The 22,495-nt window shown below is 42.3% G+C and overlaps 1 protein-coding gene across 5 annotated transcripts; it reads right to left on the reverse strand.

Moving 5' to 3' along the window:
• Positions 1 to 6,314: 6,314 nt before the first annotated feature.
• cbarpb (CACN subunit beta associated regulatory protein b) lies at positions 6,315 to 22,476 on the reverse strand. Of its 5 annotated transcripts, none has more exons than XM_058073866.1 (11): positions 22,368 to 22,476; positions 20,405 to 20,628; positions 19,207 to 19,279; positions 18,709 to 18,854; positions 15,557 to 15,618; positions 14,913 to 15,075; positions 14,125 to 14,296; positions 13,640 to 13,783; positions 13,321 to 13,555; positions 12,552 to 12,732; positions 6,315 to 11,102 (listed from the first exon to the last, which is right to left on the reverse strand). In XM_058073866.1, the coding sequence occupies exons 3-11, from the start codon at positions 19,252 to 19,254 to the stop codon at positions 9,701 to 9,703; spliced, it is 2,553 nt and encodes an 850-aa protein (XP_057929849.1). In that variant the 5' UTR covers positions 19,255 to 19,279; positions 20,405 to 20,628; positions 22,368 to 22,476; the 3' UTR covers positions 6,315 to 9,700. The 5 variants fall into 5 exon arrangements, with proteins under 5 accessions (XP_057929849.1, XP_057929850.1, XP_057929853.1 ...); XM_058073867.1 differs by having other exon boundaries at positions 20,405 to 20,616; positions 22,368 to 22,475; XM_058073870.1 differs by lacking the exon at positions 20,405 to 20,628 and having other exon boundaries at positions 22,368 to 22,449.
• Between the last annotated feature and the right edge of the window lie 19 nt (positions 22,477 to 22,495).

Here is a 22,495-nt window from a genome sequence, read left to right on the forward strand (position 1 = left end):
GTGAATGGTTGTTTGTCTATATGTGCCATGTGATTGGCTGGTGACCAGTCCAGGGTGTACCCCGCCTCTCGCCCAAAGACAGCTGGGATAGGCTGCAGCACCCCCCGCGACCCTCATGAGGAAAAAGTGGTAGAAAATGAATGAATGACCTGACTTGACTTGCTGTGTTAATGTATGAGTTACCTATCATTATTTGACATCTTCATACACCGCTGCATCGTCCTTTAATGACTTTCTTGCCCTGCTGTCATGGTGTATGAGGAAAGTTCATCCTCCCACACACGTACTGTAATGACTGGAACAAGGTGACAAAACGGTTGCGACAGAACATTCTCATGGGTACCATTTAGAATCCCGGCTCCTCAATCACTGTGTTCCTGTGGCGGAATAATGTTATTATGAACATCATGAGGGCTGTAGAAAGTTCTTCTCGAACACCTGTCTATGGAGGGGGTGGGGGTGATGTCTATTTATCATCCGATCTGCTTTTATTGTGTTAACCTCTCAATTGGAACATTTATTCTTTGTAGCTTAATGAGCAGCTCTGGAAGAGAATGTGTGTCCACACAGGAGCCAATTAGATTAAACATGAGGGAGGCCGTTTGTCTGCCCCCAGTCCGCTTTTTCCTTCATTCTTTTGCCACCTTTTCAGTGTATGTGGAGTCGGAAACTTTTCTTTTCAAGCTATGTGTACATGTGTGATGATTAAGTATACAATTACATAGATGCTGCATAGATTCCTGCATTGATTTGTCCATTCATACAGTGAAGAAAATAAGTATTTGAACACCCTGCTATTTTGCTATTTCTCCCACTTAGAAATCATGGAGGGGTCTGAAATTTTCATCGTAGGTGCATGTCCACTGTGAGAGAGATAAACTAAAAAGAAAAATCCAGAAATCACAATGCATGATTTTTTTAACAATTTATTTGTGTTATACAGCTGCTAATAAGTATTTGAACACCTGAGAAAATGAATGTTAATATTTGGTACAGTAGCCTTTGTTTGCTATTACAGAGGTCAAACGTTTCCTGTAGTTTTTCACCAGGTTTGCACACACTGCAGGAGGGATCTTGGCCCACTCCTCCACACAGATCTTCTCTAGATCAGTCAGGTTTCTGGGCTGTCGCTGAGAAACACGGAGTTTGAGCTCCCTCCAAAGATTTTCGATTGGGTTCAGGTCTGGAGACTGGCTGGGCCATGCTAGAACCTTGATATGCTTCTTACGGAGCCACTCCTTGGTTTTCCTGGCTGTGTGCTTCGGGTCGTTGTCGTGTTGGAAGACCCAGCCACGACCCATCTTCAATGCTCTGACAGAGGGAAGGAGGTTGTTCCCCAAAATCTCACAATACACGGCCCCAGTCATCCTCTCTTTAATGCAGTGCACTCGTCCTGTCCCATGTGCAGAAAAACACCCCCAAAGCATGATGCTACCACCCCCATGCTTCACAGTAGGGATGGTGTTCTTCGGATTGTACTCTTCATTCTTCTTCCTCCAAACACGCTTATTGGAATTATGACCAAAAAGTTCTATTTTGGTCTCATCTGACCATAAAACTTTCTCCCATGACTCCTCTGTATCATCCAAATGGTCATATGCAAACTTAAGACGGGCCTTGACATGTGCTGGTTTAAGCAGGGGAACCTTTCGTGCCATGCATGATTTCACATCATGACGTCTTAGTGTATTACCTACAGTAACCTTGGAAACGGTGGTCCCAGCTCTTTTCAGGTCATTGACCAAGTCCTGTCGTGTAGTTCTGGGCTGATTCCTCACCTTTCTTAGAATCATTGAGACCCCACGAGGTGATATCTTGCATGGGGCTCCACTCCGATTGAGATTGACCGTCATGTTTAGCTTCTTCCATTTTCTAATGATAGCTCCAACAGTGGACCTTTTTTCACCAAGCTGCTTGGTAATTGCTCCGTAGCCCTTTCCAGCCTTGTGGAGGTGTACAATTTTGTCTCTGGTGTCTTTGGACAGCTCTTTGGTCTTCGCCATGTTACAAGTTAAAGTCTTACTGATTGTATGGGGTGGACAGGTGTCTTTATGCAGCTAACGACCTCAAACAGGTGCATCTGATTCAGGATGATACATGGAGTGCAGGTGGACTTCTAATGGGCAGACTAACAGGTCTTTCAGGGTCAGAATTCTAGATGATACACAGGTGTTCAAATACTTATTTGCAGCTGTATCACACAAATAAATTGTTAAAAAATCATGCATTGTGATTTCTGGATTTTTCTTTTTAGTTTATCTCTCTCACAGTGGACATGCACTTACGATGAAAATTTCAGACCCCTCCATGATTTCTAAGTGGGAGAAATAGCAAAATAGCAGGGTGTTCAAATACTTATTTTCTTCACTGTACATCCATCCACCCATTCACTCTCCCATTTACTGTATACATGAAGACATCCTACGTTCCATCTGTCACTCCATTCATATGCAATAACTACTAATTAATTCACTTACCCATTCATTCATCTATCCACCCTGCTATGTGTTCTTCATCTATACAACCATCCAACTCTCTGTATGACTGTCTAGCCAGTCATAGAATATGTCTACCCCACCATTCAATGTTTAAACTAATGATACTGTCTGACTGTGTCTGAAAATGCTGGGAGGGTGAATAAAATGTTTCTGAGATACTGACAGGCCAGGTAGTAATCTTCTGAGTTGCATAACCTTTAAATAACATGCCATTGTGTTCCAGTCAAGGCCGAGTAGTGCTGCAGGAAGATTTTTTTCAATGATGATGACACATTGCAGGAAATCTTGGGGCGATAAAAAAAAAACTTGTAATGAAGTAGTTATGTAGTGTGAGGCCTGGCTTTGTCCTGGTTGGCTTTTTACTTATCAAGGGCATTCACCCACGCTCAACATTTCACTACAGCAGAAAAAGAACCTGCTGGCTTTCATTGCCTCCTCGCTTTATCTTGTATTTATTTATATATTTCTGGTTCCTCGACGCCCCCACACATACGCGCCTACGCTGCTGTCGGCTACCATTTTTTTTCCTCAATGGTGTTCAAAAAAAAAAAAAAACATGCATTACAACCCCCGTTTGGTTGCCTGCCAACCAGTAGTTGAAATTGCACATTAGGAAGAGCGCATGTCTTTAGGTTGCCATGGCAACAGGGTGAGTCATCCTGCTGCAGTCAGCTTAGTCACACTCACGGTAACGGTATGTTTTCACCTCTCTTGTTTTAATTCCATTTTTATATCATTTCACTTTCCAACCCTCACGTCTGCATCCACTAACTTGGCTTTTCTTCATTCCCAATGGTGTCAATTGGTTGGCAAAAAGGGAGAGTGAAATGTCTTTGATTGCTTATTTATGGATCAGGCTAATCAGTAAACCTGCAGCTGAGACTGCACGCTGAGAGGAAAAGACACTCAACACTGATTTGTTTCCAACGACGCTTGTTGGCGCTGATTGAATGAGCATCATTTGCAAAGACTTGTTTGACTGGTGTTACTGTATTCCCTGTGTTTGAACTTATTTTAGTCACACAAGTAGCACTACATAAGTAATCCTGTATTCACTGTCTGGGAAGTATTTTTGGACTGCAGTTTCACATAATTGCAGTATATGAAATGAATGATGAAACAGATTATTTGAAGATTATACGAATAAAAATCAAAGGCCAAAATGCTATGGACTACAGTAATGCCTCGTTTATCGCATTTTCCAAAATAGTAGACATAAAAATAGTAAATAAGCCATTTAAGACATAAACAAGACTCATGCTTGTGTGTGTGTGTGTGACTATAAATGTTACATAGGGGAAATGAGTGACGGGCGGACAGGAAGTGATGTTCAGAGTTGACTTTTAGATTGGTGTGGGTTGCGTCGGGTACTTGTGTTTTTATTGGGGATTATTGTTCCTGTGGTGAGATAATAATTCAAAGCTGCAATAAAAGCCTGTTGTTCCAGCAATCAAGTCTGGTGCTTGTGTGTCTCAGCATTTTTCGTGGTTGGGGTATTATTAGTAAAGAAATATTTGAAAGACTACTTATATTTAGTATTCAGTGATGCTACATTGAAGAGACATGACAAAATGATTTCTTTACCTCTTTACTTTACTAAATACCTATTTACTGGGTGGCTCTAATCATATCAAAAATCTTATTTAGAAAGTCATAAACAGGTTTTACACACTCTAACATTGAAAATATTCCATTTATTAACACTTGAGTCACACGTTCACTTATCGCTGGCGGTCTGGAACAAATTAACCATGCACGATAAACAAGAGACGACCGGATGGAACTCCATGGCAACATACCATTCATCAATTGTGATTAATGAATTAATGATTAATGAATGAAGTACATTTCTTAATATTGTCTTGTGCTGTGTTGTTCGTGAATGTAGTAAAAACATATGCATGTAGTAAAAAAGTATGTCATTATTGTAGTACAGTATTCTTGGAATCAATTGTTGATGATTTTGTTCCATGTTAGGCATGTGTACTTAAGCTAATGGAGGCTAACACGGGCTTGTGTTTACAAGACAATGAAACATACAGCACAGTGAACAGGTTTTTACGGGCTGAATAATAATAAGGGCTAACTCCGGGCCATTGTGGCGTGTGGGTGTCTGTCAAACAGCTGACATACAGTTAATTAGCGTTGAAGCTTTAGGATGAACATCCAGCAGTCCCTGGAGAGATGGAGAAGGGGTGGAGGAGAGCGATGCTTGGAGGGAAGAAGGGGAGTGCGTGGGTGTGCCGTGTGGGAGTGATGCTCATCATCTTTCGAGGGTTTTCTCTATTATCATCCCCCTGTAACCCACTAACTTAACCCCTTAATTAGAAGCCATTTTAGCCTTGTATAGCAAGTTCCTACACGTGGTTTACACTTTTTCAGAATAAATGAGAATTTTCTTTATGAGCGGTCCAGTGCTGGTGAGTCATCAAGTCCGGGGAGTGATGGGATTGCGTGGGTGGATGTAAGGATGAAGGGAAGGAGTGGGTTTTCCTCATAGCAACATTGCTGGAGGAGGGGTGTGTGTATGTGTGTGTGGACTTAAAATGTGCAGTGCGGGGGCGGCTGTGTGAAGCCACGGTGCACACAGGGAACGCCACTTTTATTCCTGATTCCAGATGGGAAGAGTAACACTTACGAATGGAGATGCCCCCAATACTGTCATAGTACAAAACAGCAGTAAAACACATGCTAAGTACAAGCATTAGTAACACTCTTAAGATTAGCTTTATACCCCAAAATTAGTTTTAAATCGTTTGCTGATAATTATGCTAAGTGTATTTATTATTTACTATTGCTGGGTTTCATATGACATCCCATCTGCATGGTTGTTGTCAGTCCTGCCTCAAAGAGATGGGGGGTAAATACTGTCGTCCCTTGCAGTATCACAGTTCCAATTACTCATAAATTTGTTAATAAATTGTCGCTGTTTTGTGGTAGACTGTGGTCTATTATTAGTCAAAACATCGTGAATTACAAGTGATACGTAGTGTAGTGATCACTGGGTGGCAGTAATGACACAAAACATTGAGAAATTATGCTACATGACATTACCTTAACATGCATGAAGTCAACTATGGCAAGTCCAAAAGAATTCTCCTCCCATTCTGTGTGGAAGTGGTACATATTTTGCTTCTTAAGGATACACTGTAAAAATTTGAGGCTAACTAGTTAGCTCACTAGCTTGCGGCCGTCTCAATAAAGAAAAAAAAACGAGGGACAACTGTATTCATAACTAGATGTGATGTAAAATCAGAGCAAAAATACCACATACATGTGCCATTCTTGTATGTGGAAAAATATGTATTTTAGAAAACACTATTACTAAGAAAAGTTCAGGATACAACCAAAAAAAAGAACAATCATAATGTGGAGCTACTGAGTTTTGAGGGGGTGCAGCTTTTAAATGTGTAAAAAATATTTAAAAAATAATAAAAATGGATCAGGAAAATAGGACCCTAAAACACCAGATGACTAACAAAGCTTATGCGGCTGTTTTTTTTTTTGATAAACTCTCGGGCTTGTTTGTTTTAGACAGGTAGGAAACGCTGTCAGAAGGCACACCTGTCTAAACAAACCACGCCCTTTCTCCCCCACCAATGGAACTAAGCCCTACAGCTGTGTAAACAGACTTAGTTAACTTAGAATTAAAAAACAACCCATTTTAAATGTGTATCACAGAGGCTGTCCTGTTTTGTCAATTAACTCTGTAGGAAATTGGTACTAGATGCAGAAAATAAGGGTATAAATAAAGAGTCATGAGAGAGTAACAAGTGATCTGTTCTCACAAATAAAGAAAACGTTAGAACTGCAGTTCGCTCAAATCCTTTATTCACAGATTGGGGAAGAAAAAAAACCCTCTAAAATAAAAGAAGACTTCATGTGTGTGATTTGGTCCCTCCAGGCTCTGAAAGCTTAATTGTTCAGAAAAGTCTTTTTTTGTCCTTTTGGGATTAAAGATGCGTTTAACAAATGAAGCAAGAAATGCAAAGAGCTGACCGTCATTAACGTGATCATTTTGTACAGAGTGAGGGGACTTGTACTAAAATGTTAGCTCTCATGCAGACAAATGCAGTGTGTATCGTTGCATTTGACATCTCTGTTAGCATACTCACCAAAATGTTCATTCTTGGACACAAAAAAAAAAAAAAACGACATGAAATTGCACACAGTGGAAATTCAAAAATCGAACACCCTCTTAAAGTGGTAAAATTTTGAGTTTAACTAAAAGTCTCAAGAAAATGTGTCTAAAATGATTAAATCCAGGAGTCAGTTTTGCTTTTTCATTGACTTTTTTGAAAAGTCACCACAGAAAGCTACCAGTGATGGCAACAAGGAAAAGTGAATAACCATAAAACCGGACATCAAACTGTCGGTCTGGCTACTCAGTACAATACCATTAAATAGAATAATAATTCAATATTATTATTAACTCCAGTGATAGTCATAGAATGGCAATAAGTGATCGTGTTCTTCCTTTTACCTATCTAATGGTGAGTACTTTCTTTTACATTCATTTAGTTTTAAGTAGTTTATGATATACTTGCTTAGTCATGTTATACTGGATGGCAGTCTTATACGGGTGCTAATATCGATCAGCCATCATTCAGTATCGGCCAATATCCGGCCTTTCAACGCCAATCACCTGTGGCTAGTACGATTAAAACCCACAGCGATCCCTGCATGGAGTGTAATGTCTTACCCTAACTAATGTATTGGGCAGCGTCCTACGTCACAATGTGTAGTTGTGCCAAAACAAAAACCATCATGTCTGCCGTGTGGAACGTCATTGTCAACATATGCCCCGACAAGGATCTTACAGGGGTAGCACGTTAAAAGCTTTAATTTAATGTGCAATTTTAAGAATGAACACTCATCATTAATAAATTTTATAATGAATCCAGGTGATTGGTATCAGAATCGGCAGCATAAAACCGTGATCGCCGCATCCCTACTCATAAGATATTCCTTTTTTTGGTGACACTGAAACATCTCTGAGTGGTCTGATAATAAGATGGGGGTGCAGTGGAATCACTTCCTTCCATCTGAACCACTGTTGTCCTAATGAGCCTCTGGGTCCACTCAACCCTGGAAAGGAGATTTAGCAGGAGTACTATCTAATCTGGGTCGTGAGGAAAAGAAGCATCATGCTCACAGTAGAGCCCAATCAAAAGCAGGTCAAGTGATTGGTTTGAGTTCTTTGTACAAAATCTTATGTCGAGGAAATCATACCACTTGTGCACAATTCTGAGATAAACCTCATTATAAGTACATCAGAAATTACGTGAATTGTATTGAAATGCACAATGCTTATCATTTTGTGATTGGAATAATCATATTGTAATGCATGTGAATCGTATCACACTACATGGAATTGTAATTCAAGTGAATCGTATTGCACCGTATCAGATTGTAATTGGACTAAATCATTGTAATGTGAATTCTATGGTACCATAAAGCATCCTAATTGATGAATCGTATTGCATTTGACCAACAAACAGTATTTCAATCCTGAACTGTTGCTTCACTGCGATGTAACAGAACAGCCTCTGCAAGCATGGGGAGGAGATACGAAACAAGGGCTTCCCCTCTGTTATGATTTATATTCACCACCACGCTCTGCAGAGGCTCCCCTCGCTGCACACCAGGCGGAAAGCCCCCGGGAATGGTTTTTTATCAGCAAAAACAAGGCTCTAATCAAGCTGCTGCTACTGAAATCAAGGAGCAATGGAAACGGATTCTAAATTCAATCACTTGGGTGATTGTGCGTATTCTTTGCAAATCTAGCAACGTTTTATTTACTCAGCCATGTAAAAACACATGGCTAGAACAATAAATAGCATTTTTGTTCAGTCGAGTTTTATACAAATATGAAAAGTAATTTAAGTAATACAAGTCCCCTCCCCTTTGGGGAAGCACTATAGACTTTCTCAGGAGAAGACAAGGATGCACAGATGGAAAAACAAGGCGAATAAAGACTTTTCTGTTTTCAGCCTCATGCAGTAGACATCATGCCTTTCATATAAATCAATCCAATAAAAACCGCAAGCATCCGTGAGAGAAACGCTCCTATCTCACTGCTGTCCCAAAACCACCCAGCTCATGATTGTGTTGCCCACAGACCTTTCTATCTTAGTAAATATGGTTGAGTCATTACACTCATCTACAAAAATATATTTCAGCACTCTTGAATAACAACACTGAAGCATATTTTGGGAGAAAGTGTACTTTTCTTCTGAATCTGAAGCAACACTTTTTTTTTTTAAACAAGGTGATGCCTTTCTGTGAACTGTAATTCGAGAAATATTTGCAGGTAGCTAGCTAACTACACATAGAAAAACATTGTCTACTGCAATTGATAGCGGTGGGAAAAACACTTGAGGCTCGCTACTGCTTACAGTAAAGTACAAAACCAGTCGAAGAATGTCAGAGCCCCAATCGACAATGGAAACAAACCAGTTTAACCTCAAACTGCACTGCACAGAACATATGCTGGCCCAAGGGAGAGTCAGAGTTAACTGTATGCGACTGTCTATATTTGGGTCCCCAAAAAATCACCAGGATTAAAAATTTCCGATTTTTATAAAAGTGATAAAAATAACTTAATCTGAAATAATTTAACATATGGTCATAACTCTTTGTCTGTACCGTTCTATTTAGTGTCTATGAGAACTTAAATTCGCAGCTGACCATCAAATGCAGAAGCTGCACTGGTCCATAGTATCAACATCTGACTAAGAAAACAACAAGAAAACAGGAACACAAATGATCAGTCAACACTGACGACGCCTGTAGGAAATAGCCCCATTTCTACCAAGCAGTAGAATTTGATTCGCTTTGGTACGGTACTACATTTTTCACATCTACCTTAAAATTGACTTCATTTGTACCGACTGCAGTGCTAAAAGTATTGTTCAATACTGGTAGGTTGGTTCTAGACGTAGAAGTGCCAATTGACTGGTTGTCAGAATAGTCATTTTTGTCTGAAAACTGCAAAGGTAAAATGTGCCAAAACCTACCCAAAGAGTGGATTCAAACTGCTGGCTGACTGACTGTCAAGTCAACCCGTGGTGCACTGAACTGTACTGCTTGGTTTATTTTGGATAACTTTCAATTCATTGTTGGCCTGAATCATGAAAACAAAGACAAAACCAAGTTTGTGTGTATCAGCAGCTTTGAGGTGGTCAATGAGGATCAGTGGGCTACACCGGGCTGTGGTCTGGAGAAGTGTGAGTAGCCGTCACCGTCAAACACTCTGCTGTGTCCTTGGTCCTTCGAAGGCCCATGTATAACCTTTCATCTAAATTAGCCATCAGTTTGTCCGTGAGTTCTGCGGTGATGGTTTGTGGGCCGTAGCCCGAGGACTTGGGTGGCTGAAGGGGTGACCGTTCATCGAGGTGTTCTGAGGTGAGTCCGGGTTGTTTGCTGTCCTCTTGAGGCTCCGGATGTTCACTCAACCCTTCGTCTCCCTGGTCTTTCTCCTTTCCAGAATCCTTTACAATAGTTGTGGGCTCTGCCTTTGGAGTTTCAGAAGTGTCGCTGGTTTCCTCATCGGGTGTGCTGACAATGCGGGGGAGCATGCTATGATAACTTGTGTCTAGAGGATAGTTTACGCTGTCACCCCTCCGTAGGGGAGTTCGTTGTCTCTCAAAAGAGGAGTGTAAATGTCTGACACCAGGGTCACTCCACTGCTTATGGCGTTGCCACTGCTTACGAAGGTGGATTCTGGACCGATGTTTCCTTAATGGCGACTCCTGCTGGTCGAACTGAGGGTCATGACGGAGAAACTCATGGAAGAGTGCATCAGTTTTCTCATCGATGCTGTAGTCTCTCCGGTGTACGATCAATGGTTGGGTGGAAGGTTGTGAAGCCTCCCGAGGAGTGAGCATCTGACCGTATGGAAACCAACTTTGGGGACCAACACCTGTTACCGAAACTCCTCCAGTGGCACCCAGCAGTCGCTCCTCGTCTGGCTCTTCATCATAGAAGTGAGACTCAAAGCTCTCGCCGATTGTACAAGATCGGCCTGCCTTGGTGAAGTGGTGCCTTTTTTCATGGGCTGTTCTCTCCTTTGGGCTGGTGCCTCCAAACATTCGCAACTCTTCGGGACCACGAGAGGGGGCCTCAATAGATGCATAGCCGCTATCCATTTGCAGCAATTTACGAGTCCCTGTTTCGCCGTCACTTCCACCTCGCTCCGATTCTGTACTTTGTTGTTTCCTATTTCTTACCCACTTCGCCCCTAGTGTCTCATCCATGTACGCAAAAAGCTCCTTGTCATCCTCTCCACCTTCTATCTCGTCCCCTAAATCCTGGGATAAGAAGCTGGGGAGCCCTTCTCTTTCTTTTTCTGTACACACACTGTCGGCATCACTGCAGACTGAGTTCCTGTCATTGTTGCTGCTTTGGTCAGAGGCAGCATATTGTTCAAGTGATGCACGTAAGGTCCAAATGTCTCTGTAAAGTGTCTGGGGATCCTGGAGCTCAAGAGGTTCTGCGCTTTCCCTGAGGGAAAGTGCTTCGTCTTGAGGATCAGGGGACAAGCCAATCACCCCTGGTCCAGTGTGGCTGCAGCTGGGCTCCACCATCACCTCTACCTCTACCCTGTGGTTGCAACACAGGTAATGTGGAAAAAGAAACATGCAGAACAAGCAAGTGTCAGAACATTTCTTCGAATATAGAATTCATCGGAGGATCGGCTGTTTTCACAATGCACGGAATGATTGTCATGACTTGCAGTGGCTGCCATGAAGTGTCCTTACATTGATCTTAGCTCAGTACCACTGGGGGTGGATAAAAATATCAATATGGAAAGACATTGTGATACTTTTTCTTCCAATATAATATCGATGTAAAAAAATTTTTTTGGGCCGATAACATCATGTTTTGGGCTGTAACTTCCACGCCTCCGGTCTGCAAGCTGTCGCTGTACCTGTTCTGGCGATCAGCCTGGTAGCCTCTCTTCCTTCCTCTCCATCAGTGGGGAGTACCAGCTGCAACTAATCATCCAGGCAATCAGAGTGTGCCCGGCACATTCAAAGTGGTGGACCTGGCACTCAGGAGTCACTCGAGCCGAGACGCAAACAGTGCAAGACGCTAGTAACATGAGCAAATCTGCCATCAGGGTAACTGTGCAAGGCTAGGCCCTCTACTAACTGTGAATGACAGTCGGTAGGCATCGTATCGCTTTTATTTGTTTGACTTGACCAGGGGTGTCCAATGTGTGGCCCGGGGAGCATTTATGGCTTTTTAAATGTTTTTTTATTTTATTGGCCCAGGTGCATCTAAAAATGCAATTGAAATGGAATTGAATGTAAAAAAAACCCAGCCAAAATGGAAAAATGCTGTAAATTTACAGAGAGCAACATCATAATATAACAGAAAAAATAAAGTCACAATATTTTAAGTTGTAATATTATGGGGAAAACCCCCAAAGAATAAAGTAATGAATTCGCTTGGGTAAAACCTTGTATTGTTATGTTAAAAAAGGCTAAATATTAGGAGAATAAAAGCATAATATTAAGAGAATATTTTGTAGAAAAAAACAAGAAAAAAGCAAAAATTTGAAGTTCTTATTAATAATACACTTTGTTAAAAACATCAAGCTGAGAAGCAAGGTGTTTTGTTTGTTTGTTTTTTGCTTTAATGAAAAATACGCCTCTGGGTTGATTTTGAAAATGTAAAAGTTTGGACAACCCTAGACTCAATGTTACATCCCAGTGTTGTGTGTTCAATGACACTCTTAGTTAAGCTCTCGTTGATTTTGATTTATTAATGTAATTTGTGAAAGGTTAATTGTGTTGTATTATCTTGATCAAACAAGTCACATTTAAAACCTACTTTTACAGGATATTGCTTGTTTAAAACTTGCATGATGGAAAATGGTAAAAGCACAATATTTGCTTGACTAAAGCATTTACTAAAATAATTAAATGACCTGTTCAAATGTATGAAACGTGAGCAACTGTTACACATCATTGCTGCATTTTTTTGGGCGAAATGATTGCAAAGCAAAGCAGTGGACAGGATGAATGGCAAGGGAATTAAAGATACCTGCCGAGGGAAGGGGGTGGTGCTGATGGAGGTGGCACTACAGGCCGGCCAGGACAGTAAGGGATGTCTTGGGTACGGGCGATGTACTGGATGAGGTCAATGTGGTGTGCGTCATTGTCGTCCTGGTCCATGCTCTCGCTGGCGGCCCGCTGGCGCTGGAACTGTCTCCTCTTTGGTGAGCCTATAAAAGTTAAAAAAGTTGGATGACAGCAGGGTAGGGCATAATGCTTGATTCAAACTAAATCTCACATCAGCTGTTAGGGAGTCTCAGGAAGACTTTGTGATCATCTGGGGAGTCTTGGTATGACGGAACAACTGATCCTGGGGTAGATATGGATCAATACACAGATTTGTTGGTGGATGGCAGGGAGGATTCACTTAGGGGCTCAAACTGATTTGGAAGAACCAAACGTTACATCACCAAGCCATCTGTCTTCTTTGTATATTGTCTATGTATAACCAAGAAGTCAGAGCAGCCATGAGGCACTTCAGTTTATTTTAACATCTAATAAACTGATAAACCGGGATAGGCTCCAGCATACCCCTGTGACCTGAGTGAGGATAAGTGGCATAGAAAATGACTGGATGGATAAACTGATAAACCTGAGAAACACACTCCCAACATTAGGTATTGTGTTTACCTAATTGTGGACTCTGCTGAATGTAAATATTATACTGTTTTATATCATCATATTGTAACATATCACAAAAATATTGTGATACATACTAATGTCCATATCGCCCAACCCTACTGTGACGTATCTGTTACCTCTCATATCCAGACTTGAAGCCCTCTGGCTGCTGTCCAGCTTCCATTTCTTGATCTTGAAATAAGGACTGGCCCCCTCCAGACTGGCATGGCGCCGCAGTTTGGTAAAGAACTGCTGCACCGGATCCTGCTTGGCTGCACCGTTGCCTGCAGAAGGGACACTCATGGGCGCAGCCCCTTCTGCTGCACCAACACTGCAGCGTTGGTCGCGGGGCCCTACTGTTATCATCTCCATCTGAAGAGAGATAGAAACCAGCAATAGTGGTGTGCTGTCCAGATATAAATGTATATTCTGTATGAAATACTGCAAGTAACTTACAGAACCTCCATTTGCTTTAGCTGTAGTATTCACACTCAAGCTATTGTCCACCACAGTTGAATTGAGAGTATCTCCTGGGAGCGCACAGCTGGAAACAGTGCTCAGGCTGGTCAGTGCAGTTTGTGGCAGGGGGCACAGCATTGGCTAAAGGGGGTGGAACACACATTTTTATCTCAGAATGACTCATTTGACTGGACTGACAAGAACAAATGACTATATTCTTCTCAACAACAGCTATGAGTGAATATCACATCCAGACTCCCCCTCCTAGAATGCTACCTCAGTGATTGAACATAGAGAGCGAAATGGGAAATCAATGTATGCAGCCAGTTGAAAGAAAAAAAAAGCACAGAGTCAAAGCTAGTCGTTTTGCCTGAGGTTCATCAGTCTGTGTCATGTTCTCGCCCTGACTGAAGTGACTGATGTTCACATAGGACCAGATCAAGAGTAATGAGTAAACAGGGCTAATATAACAAGGCTGTCACCTGGAAGATGGAAAGCGCTGACTTGGCGACAGGGCGTGTTGTCATGGTGATTGTGTTCTCCGCTGAATCGCACTCATGGATGGTGACTATCTTGAGCGCCGGGGGCGTGATGTGGAGGTGTGTGAGCCGTGCATTCTTTAGGTGGTGAAAGTCACCCTCGGTCAGTGTGTATCTGAAAGTGAAGTTGGAGAAAATAACTTGGGATTGTGGGAATTGCTTTCCCTGTGGTTTTATTCAAGCACATTTTCTTGGATTCAAATCCACTCTTCAGATACTGTATGTGATACAGTTAGGTTAGGTACTCAGGTAGCTGGTTCAGCTAATGACACTGTCTGTTGATCTACAGTGCCCTGCAAGCATGATGTTTACCCTTCCAAACTGCTCAGTCACACTAGGTCAACAGACTCCATTAACTCAACACTACTACTTCTTCTTTCTCTTTGGGCTTTTCCCTTCAGGGGTCGCCACAGCAAATCAATCTCCTCCATCCAACCCTGTCTTCTGCATCTGTCTCTCTCACACCAACTACCCTCATGTCCTCCTTCACAACATCCATAAACCTCCTCTTTGGTCTTCCTCTACAACTCCTACCTGGCAGCTCTAAACGCAGCATCCTTCTACCAATATATTCACTATCTCTCCTCTGGACATGTCCCAACCATCTCAGTCTGGCCTCTCTGACTTTATCTCCAAGGCCTCCAACATGTAATGTCCCTCTGATGTACTCCTTCCTGATCCTATCCATCCTGGTCACTCCCAATGAGAATCCTACTGTTGGTGTAGACTACCTGCGACCCTTCTCCTGGGGCTTCTTGCCGTGATCAAAGAGCGCCGCCTCGTTGAAGGAGACTCGCCGGGCCATGGTGCCGGTGGAGAGGAAGCGATCTGTCTCCTGATCATGAGAGCTGGCCATGGACAGGCAGTCGGACTCGTCCACCCGAATGGTGATTTCTACACGGAGACACAGAAAGGAAAAGATGAAATTAAACCCAGGTGAATACTGCTGTTGTGACAGATGAGTTTCAAAAACCTGACCTCAACTGAAGCATCTGATATACCATATTATCTGCTTTGTGGTGGGTGAGCACGCCACTACAACAAACTGCTGATGCGTGCTACTTCTTTTTAAAAATGCCAGAGAAAAGCAGTTTCATGCTGCCTTTTATTAAATCATTTTCAGCAGAGACAGAGTGCATTCAATCGCCCGCAGGACATCAAAATGTGTCTGAGGGATTGTGAGACCGCTTTAAACAACTCGGGTCGAAAATTGCAATTTTTTTAATGCAATAGATTAGACATTTTGCTGACACGATAAAAGCATCACAGTAGCCTGCATCTCCCCAGTTACTCATCTTTGGATCACTCACACTATACAACCTCCCACATTGCTCCCTCCTTCCTACTTCTCCCTCTTTGTCCAACTGTGTCTTACCATGGGTGGGCTGAGACTCCTCCGTGTATGTGGCGTTGGTTTTCTCGGCGTCATCACTGCCACTGCAGCACAGAAATGGAAGCATTCAAATGCATTGGTTGTTGTGATTGAGAGGATACTCTTTGTAAATATATTATTACATTTCTTTCCAGAAGTCTGTGAACAAATGCATGTTTGGGAATACCTGCAAGTGTTCGTTTGGAGGGGAGTGTATATAACTATTCATTCATTCATTTTCTACCGCTTTTTCCTCACGAGGGTCGCGGGGGTGCTGGAGCCTATCCCAGCTGTCTTCGGGCGAGAGGCGGGGTACACCCTGGACTGGTCGCCAGCCAATCACAGGACACATATAGACAAACAACCATTCACACTCACATTCATACCTATGGACAATTTGGATTGGCAAATTAACCTAGCATGTTTTTGGAATGTGGGAGGAAACCGGAGTACCCGGAGAAAACCCACGCATGCACGGGGAGAACATGCAAACTCCACACAGAGATGGCCTAGGGTGGAATTGAACCCTGGTCTCCTAGCTGTGAGGTCTGTGCGCTAACCACTCGACCACCGTGCCGCCCTATATAATAATTATTTTTATTTTTTACTTTAAAAAAATCAAAAAGAAATACATTTAAAAAACATTAAGTACCTCAGAGTCTTGTCTGGTTCATGAGTCAGGAAGGACGGAACACAAAAGGCAACGCTCTCAATCTACCAGCCTATCTACCAGCCTAATCTACCAATCTACGTTCCTACACTCATCTATGGTCATGAAGTTTGTTTTGGGTAGCAACTAGAAGCACTGTCATCTGGGATAGACTCAGAGTAGAACAGCTGTTCCTTTGCGTTGAGAGAAGCCAGGTTAGGTCATCTGGTCAAGATGCCACAAGTCGCCTCCCTAGGGAAGTGTTCAGGGCATTTCCGGCCTGGGCATGGTGTCACAGGGGTATGCTGGTGCTCATCTCAGCTGACCTCGGGCAAGAGGCGAGGCACACCCTGGACTGGTCACCGTGCACAAATAGACAAACAACCATTCTCACTCACATTCATACCTATGGACAATTTGGAGTCGCCAATTAACCTAACAGGCATGTTTATGGAATGTGGGAGGAAACCGGAGTACCCGGACAAAACCCACCCAGCCCGATCAAATGACTGTGTGGCCAACATACTAACCACTCAGTCACCATACAACCATTCACTAAACAACAGAATAAATATACCAAAAAAGCAAAATGACACAATGTGATGTTTTATATGTTAGTTTTCTTTGACCTAAAATATGTTTGCATGTGTGATGGTTATTCAGAGACTATCTGTGATAAGGAAAAACCTGGTTAAACATCTTTGCTTTTGCAGTGATCCATCCAAGTGAAATCCCAGACCCGTAGTTTACTTTATGGGCAAGAAAGGAGAGAATGAAATCCCCTTGCAGTCATTTCCCTCCATCTTATTTCTTGCTGCAGTTCTATGAGTTTCATGTATGAGCTTGTGTCTGTCTGCGTGTGTGTGTGTGTGTGTGTGTGTGTGTGTGTGTGAAACACTGTCTTCCCACATCTAAGCTTCCTCTTGTCTTTCATTTCCTGTGTGGCTCCCACAGTTTTCATATCAGTGTGTGTGGAGTCTACACACACACACACACATACACACACATACACAGAGCAATGGAAGGGAGGGGGTGAGATTAATCACCGCCGATGGCTGCGATGAAATCTCATTACACTCGTCATTTGTGCCAGTCTGCCCAATGCCTTGCCTTTTGGCGGCTCAGAGCTCCCTGTTTATCTGCTGTTCTCATATATTTAAGTGGAACTGGTGATGCTTTAAAAGATCCACCCACCTTCTGTATGTGGCTCCTGAAATGTAAACAACTGGCATGAAAAACTAGAGGCTGTTCCTTTAACGTGCAATGCTTTATTGCAATGGTCCTCAGCAATATTTAGACCCACGGAGGGACTGGTGTACCCACAAACCTCGGGTGGACGAGGGTTGGGGGAGAGGGAACCTTATAGTGATCTAATGCTATTTATTATGTATTGTGTAAAACTCATACAGGAATAACATCCAATTAAATTTGTATACAGATCCACCAGCTACCAGTATTAGCCTGAAGTTTGTTTTCCAGAGAGAAGATTATAACAATCGCTGTTTGATGTGTGTGGTAACAGGCGGTTAGCTATCATGGATTAACTTGAAGCTGTGCACTGAACAAATATGCACATTAGCTTTCAGAATCGTCATCAAAACTTACCTTTATGCATTCCCACATCATCATTTGGAACCAAATATGAGGTCATTAGCGCTGCTGCATGGGGTAAAGTTAGCACACGCACATAACTGTGGTGTGTTCATGGACCCTCCAACAAATTGGGACACAATGAAACAAAAATATGCAAAAACTGTGGGATCTCTAACTGTACATTATTTTTGGAACCAAATAATGGCCAATATTTATTAAAAAAACACGGTGTAGGTATTAACAAATAAATTGTATTGACGTTTTTTTTTTTAAATTATTGCGGCTGAAAGTTTCCCTCCATGGAAAGTGGCCGGTGGTTGGGGAGCCATGTTTTATTGCATTGCTGCACATTCTGCTCATTGTGTAATCATACTAAAGATGCTTGTGGGACTTTTGTAGAAGCGACATGCACACAGTCGTGTGCTTCATTTGCAATTACAATGAGCCTCATCTATTATGAAAGTAGACATATTTAATATGAGCTTTGCAGTGAAAATTTTGAATGAGGAGCAGGTGGGGCAGTGTCTCACTTGAGCCTGCAGCTCTATACTGCTTATCCTCACGAGGGTAGCAGGTATGCTGGAGCCTATTCCAGCTGACTTTGGGCGAGAGGCGGGGTACACCCTGGACTGGTTGCCAGCCAATCACATGGCACATATAGACAAACAACCATTCACACTCACATTCATACCTATGGACAATTTATGTTCATTAATTAATTCATTCATTTTCTACCGCTTATCCTCACGAGGGTCGCAGGGGTGCTGGAGCCTACTCTAGCTGTCTTCGGGCGAGAGGCGGTGTACACCCTGGACTGGTTGCCAGCCAATCACAGGGCACATATAGACAAACAACCATTCACACTCACATTCATACCTATGGACAATTTATGTTAAAAGGCAAAATGGCCCACCTGTCGCAACATTGACCTCCTCGATAGCAACGGCGGCAGGTGATGAGGAGGATGGAGACAAAGATCAACGTCCCCACTAGGAAGATGGAGAGGATCACCAGGAGTAGCACATAGCCATCTTGCTGCTCCTCTGTCTCGAGTGGGACCTCCCAAAACAGATAAATAGTAACTAACCTGGCTCGGACTAGCCCTAGTTACTAATGTAATGTCAAAGTTACACAACAACAATTACATGCAAGCTCTGTAAAAAAATAAAATAAATAAAAACATTGTATGAAAAGCTAATAACCAAAGCTACTGAATACAGTAGATAGTTTGTCCATCATGTTGTTTCTCTGTGAGGGGAAATTAAATTTGGGATTACATCACTGATTTAATCATTCCCTCATCCAGGTCAGGAAGTTGTTTATTAGCAGGTCCAGTGTGGCCAGAGGAGCACACAGTCCAAGGGGAAGTGGCTCCGAGACCAAACATGCAAATACAGGAAGTTTGACTTACTGTGGAGTTTTCTGGTAGGATGTTCCAAACGGTAGACTCATAGCTCATGGTCCAGGCCAACTATGGAGTCCCCCTGGGAGACACACAGAGGAAATGGCTGTTACCGGAGCTGTTTATCCAGTCACAAACCCAGAACAGACAGGCTGCTGCTTTTCATCGGCACTAGCTTGCATTAAATCAAGTACAATTAACTTAAGTCTTAACTTAGATATTGTCACATATACAGAAATGTGCATGTGCATGTGAATGCCATGAAAACATCCACAGGAATATTAAATGGTTTAATTCAGTGCTTTAAGGCCATATTGGGGTATCATTGCCAAATCACTGCTTTAGAGCTTTACTGCTCTATGATCTTTTGACATTTGATCTTCTTTGGAGCAGTTCCAAGTATTTGGTGAGGATAGAATGATCAAAGCCATCCTGAATGAAACACTCTGATCCATTGTGTGGAACTGATTGTTGATTAATCGTGACTTGGAGACATTGAGGCAAAAATGAGTGCGGCACTTGGCTACAACCGGCGTAAACGCTGTTGATGCGCTCTCAACAGGTTTGGAGTCTAAAGCGTAGCAACATGACATGCTTTAAGGCCGACATCCACAATATGGCAAGGCAATACGACACACTGGCATTGAAGCAGGAGTTCAGAACAATGAGAAAAATTCTCCCTTCTCATCAAAATTTGATTAAAACACCCTTAAACAACCACTTCTGTGACTTAATACTGTGTTATCCAATGGTGCCACTTGATACAGCAGGAAATCTGGAGCGAATGGGTGCCATGTAAATCTTGCAAATTTGCAACCGTGAGAAACCTGAGAGTAAGATGCAAGTGTGCTCCTCACGATAGCATGGAAAAGATGCTCTATGTAAATAATGACCAACCAACCACTCCATCATATCAACCTAGTATACCTAACTATACCTCCCACACAAAAACATAAGCTCTTCCTATTAATCAGAAGCTGAGGTCCATTGGTGCTGCCTCCAGATCATGGCCATTAATCCTGCTACTGCAGCACCAAACGCCCCCACGCACGCAAACACAACCTGGATACTTACCACAGCATGGAAGAAGCAACATGCCCGCCACTCACTGCAGCAACTTCAGCACCCAAGCTTGTAAATACAGCCCTCTACGCTTGTAGCCTGTCTAAAATCTAGCAGCTACTTCCTTCCAGCTCTGGTGTCTTACCCTGATGGAGGGCAGTGCGCAGCAGCGGTAGCAGCAGCAGCAGCTCTGGATGTGTGTGTCAGGCGGGCTCGTGTGTGGCTTGAGAGAATCCGCCTCAGCTCCCTCGGTGCATCCTCAGTCCAAGCAGAAGATGACTGAATTGCCTCCAACACCCCTCAGCTTAGCTCAGCTCAGCATCGGCCCGACGGCCTTGGAGCAACAGGACAGCATGGCTGCATGCATGGCTGGTTAAATGCCAAGTTGGACATTACGCAAGCAGGAGATGCACCTCAGAGATAACACACAGGACCTTCATGGGTGTTTAGTTTTGTAATGTAGCATGAGAGCTGACATTAATACCACACTCTAAACCGAATGCAATAAAAGGCAGTACTGATTCTTAAGTAGACAATTATGCCTTGATAACCATTACGTCTGCCTAACAGCAAGTTATCGGGATAGATATCATACTTCTTTTTGCACTTGTATGGCAGTTAACAATGACAACAGTTTGACCCTTGCATTAGAGTAATCCCTCGTTTATCGCGGTTGCTTGTGCGGTGCTCATGTGTGTCGCAGTAAATGCATTCCGTGCGAGGACAGGACGTTATATTATTATTATGATATTGAGCAAAATTTAGGCAAAAAATACATACAATTTGTTTAAATATGTATTTTTTTATAGGCTGTATGCAACCACAAAACAGCACAACTTATTAATTAATGCAGTTGCACCTCGGTTAGTGTGCGCCCCATTTAGCGTGTTTTTTTTTTGGTTAATGTAAAACATTTCTGCTGTGGATTTTACATTATTTCTTATGAGAAATATTGATTTGGTTAGCGTCCGATTTGGTTAGAGTCGGACCTTCTGGAACAAATTAATGACGCTAACCAAGGTTCAACCGTATATGTTTGAAAAACTATGTTGGAGTGAAGCCACAAAATTAAAAACACGATATTGTGAGGGGTGACTTTATTTATACTGTATTTCCATTATATCCCATTAGATTAGTTGATTTTTTCTTCTAGTATGTTTTATAGTTAATACAGAGCAGTAAACTATTCCATTGCAATATTAACAAGTACAGATAAACTTGTCTTTGTAATCCACATAGACCTGCTTTTGGCCAATGGGGCAATTATGCTTGCGTCCCATGTACTGTGCGTAACAACATGTCGTGACATGACCAGTTGATCTTCCCTTCTGGAGTGTAACAGAATGAAGGTGTACAAATAATTTTGTGTACAAAGAATCATTATAGAGTTGCTTTTGGCAAATGGGGCAGTAATGAGTGTGCCCCATGAACTCTATACTGGCCGTCCCGTGATCCAAGTTGATGCTACTAAGGTAGCATTATTGTTTTTTATGCGTTTTTTTTTTTGCATAAACATCCATGTTAGGCTAACTGGAGACTCTGATGCTTGTAGTCTATAGGTGTCCTGTGATTGGCTGTCGACCAGTCAAGGTGTACACCAACCTCGTCTGCTGGGATAGACTTCAGTTTACGCATGAAAAACTCTTTCTATTTATTGTTAATGTATATACTCACTATACTTTGACTGTGTCCTTTATTTATACTTATATTTTTTGACTAGAGTTGAGCTTTATTTTGAAAGTGAAACCCAGAGGTTTGGTATGATAGGAATTGGCTATCCCAGCCATCGATATATAACATGGTTCATAACACTAGCTGTTATATACCAGTACCTACCCTATAGAACAAAGGTGCACTACTTTGTGCAATAATATACCACAAATGCAAAACGTGCAACAATATTTCAGCAATAGTAATCGATTATAGACAGCAAATTAAAGCCATTTCCAGGTCCTCTAAAAGGGCAAAATGAATGCAAAAATTAATTTACTCGATTATATGATAGACTCTGGTACTTAACACATGAATGCAGCGATATAAAGACACGGCATCGAAGGTGTTCATTGTCCATATGAAGCAACATGCACACACACACACACACCGCTCACCTGCTCCACCTACTTGGTCCGGCCAGGGTGGGCAAAAAATAAGTCTGCTAAAGGACGACTTTTAATGTGGAGATTGTCAAAAGGCTTAGAGGTATTTCTGAATGGAAGCTCACCGTTTAAGATACGCC

The sequence above is a fragment of the Doryrhamphus excisus genome, chromosome 5, assembly GCF_030265055.1.
Source record: "Doryrhamphus excisus isolate RoL2022-K1 chromosome 5, RoL_Dexc_1.0, whole genome shotgun sequence".
In the NCBI taxonomy this organism is placed as follows: Eukaryota; Metazoa; Chordata; class Actinopteri; order Syngnathiformes; family Syngnathidae; genus Doryrhamphus; species Doryrhamphus excisus.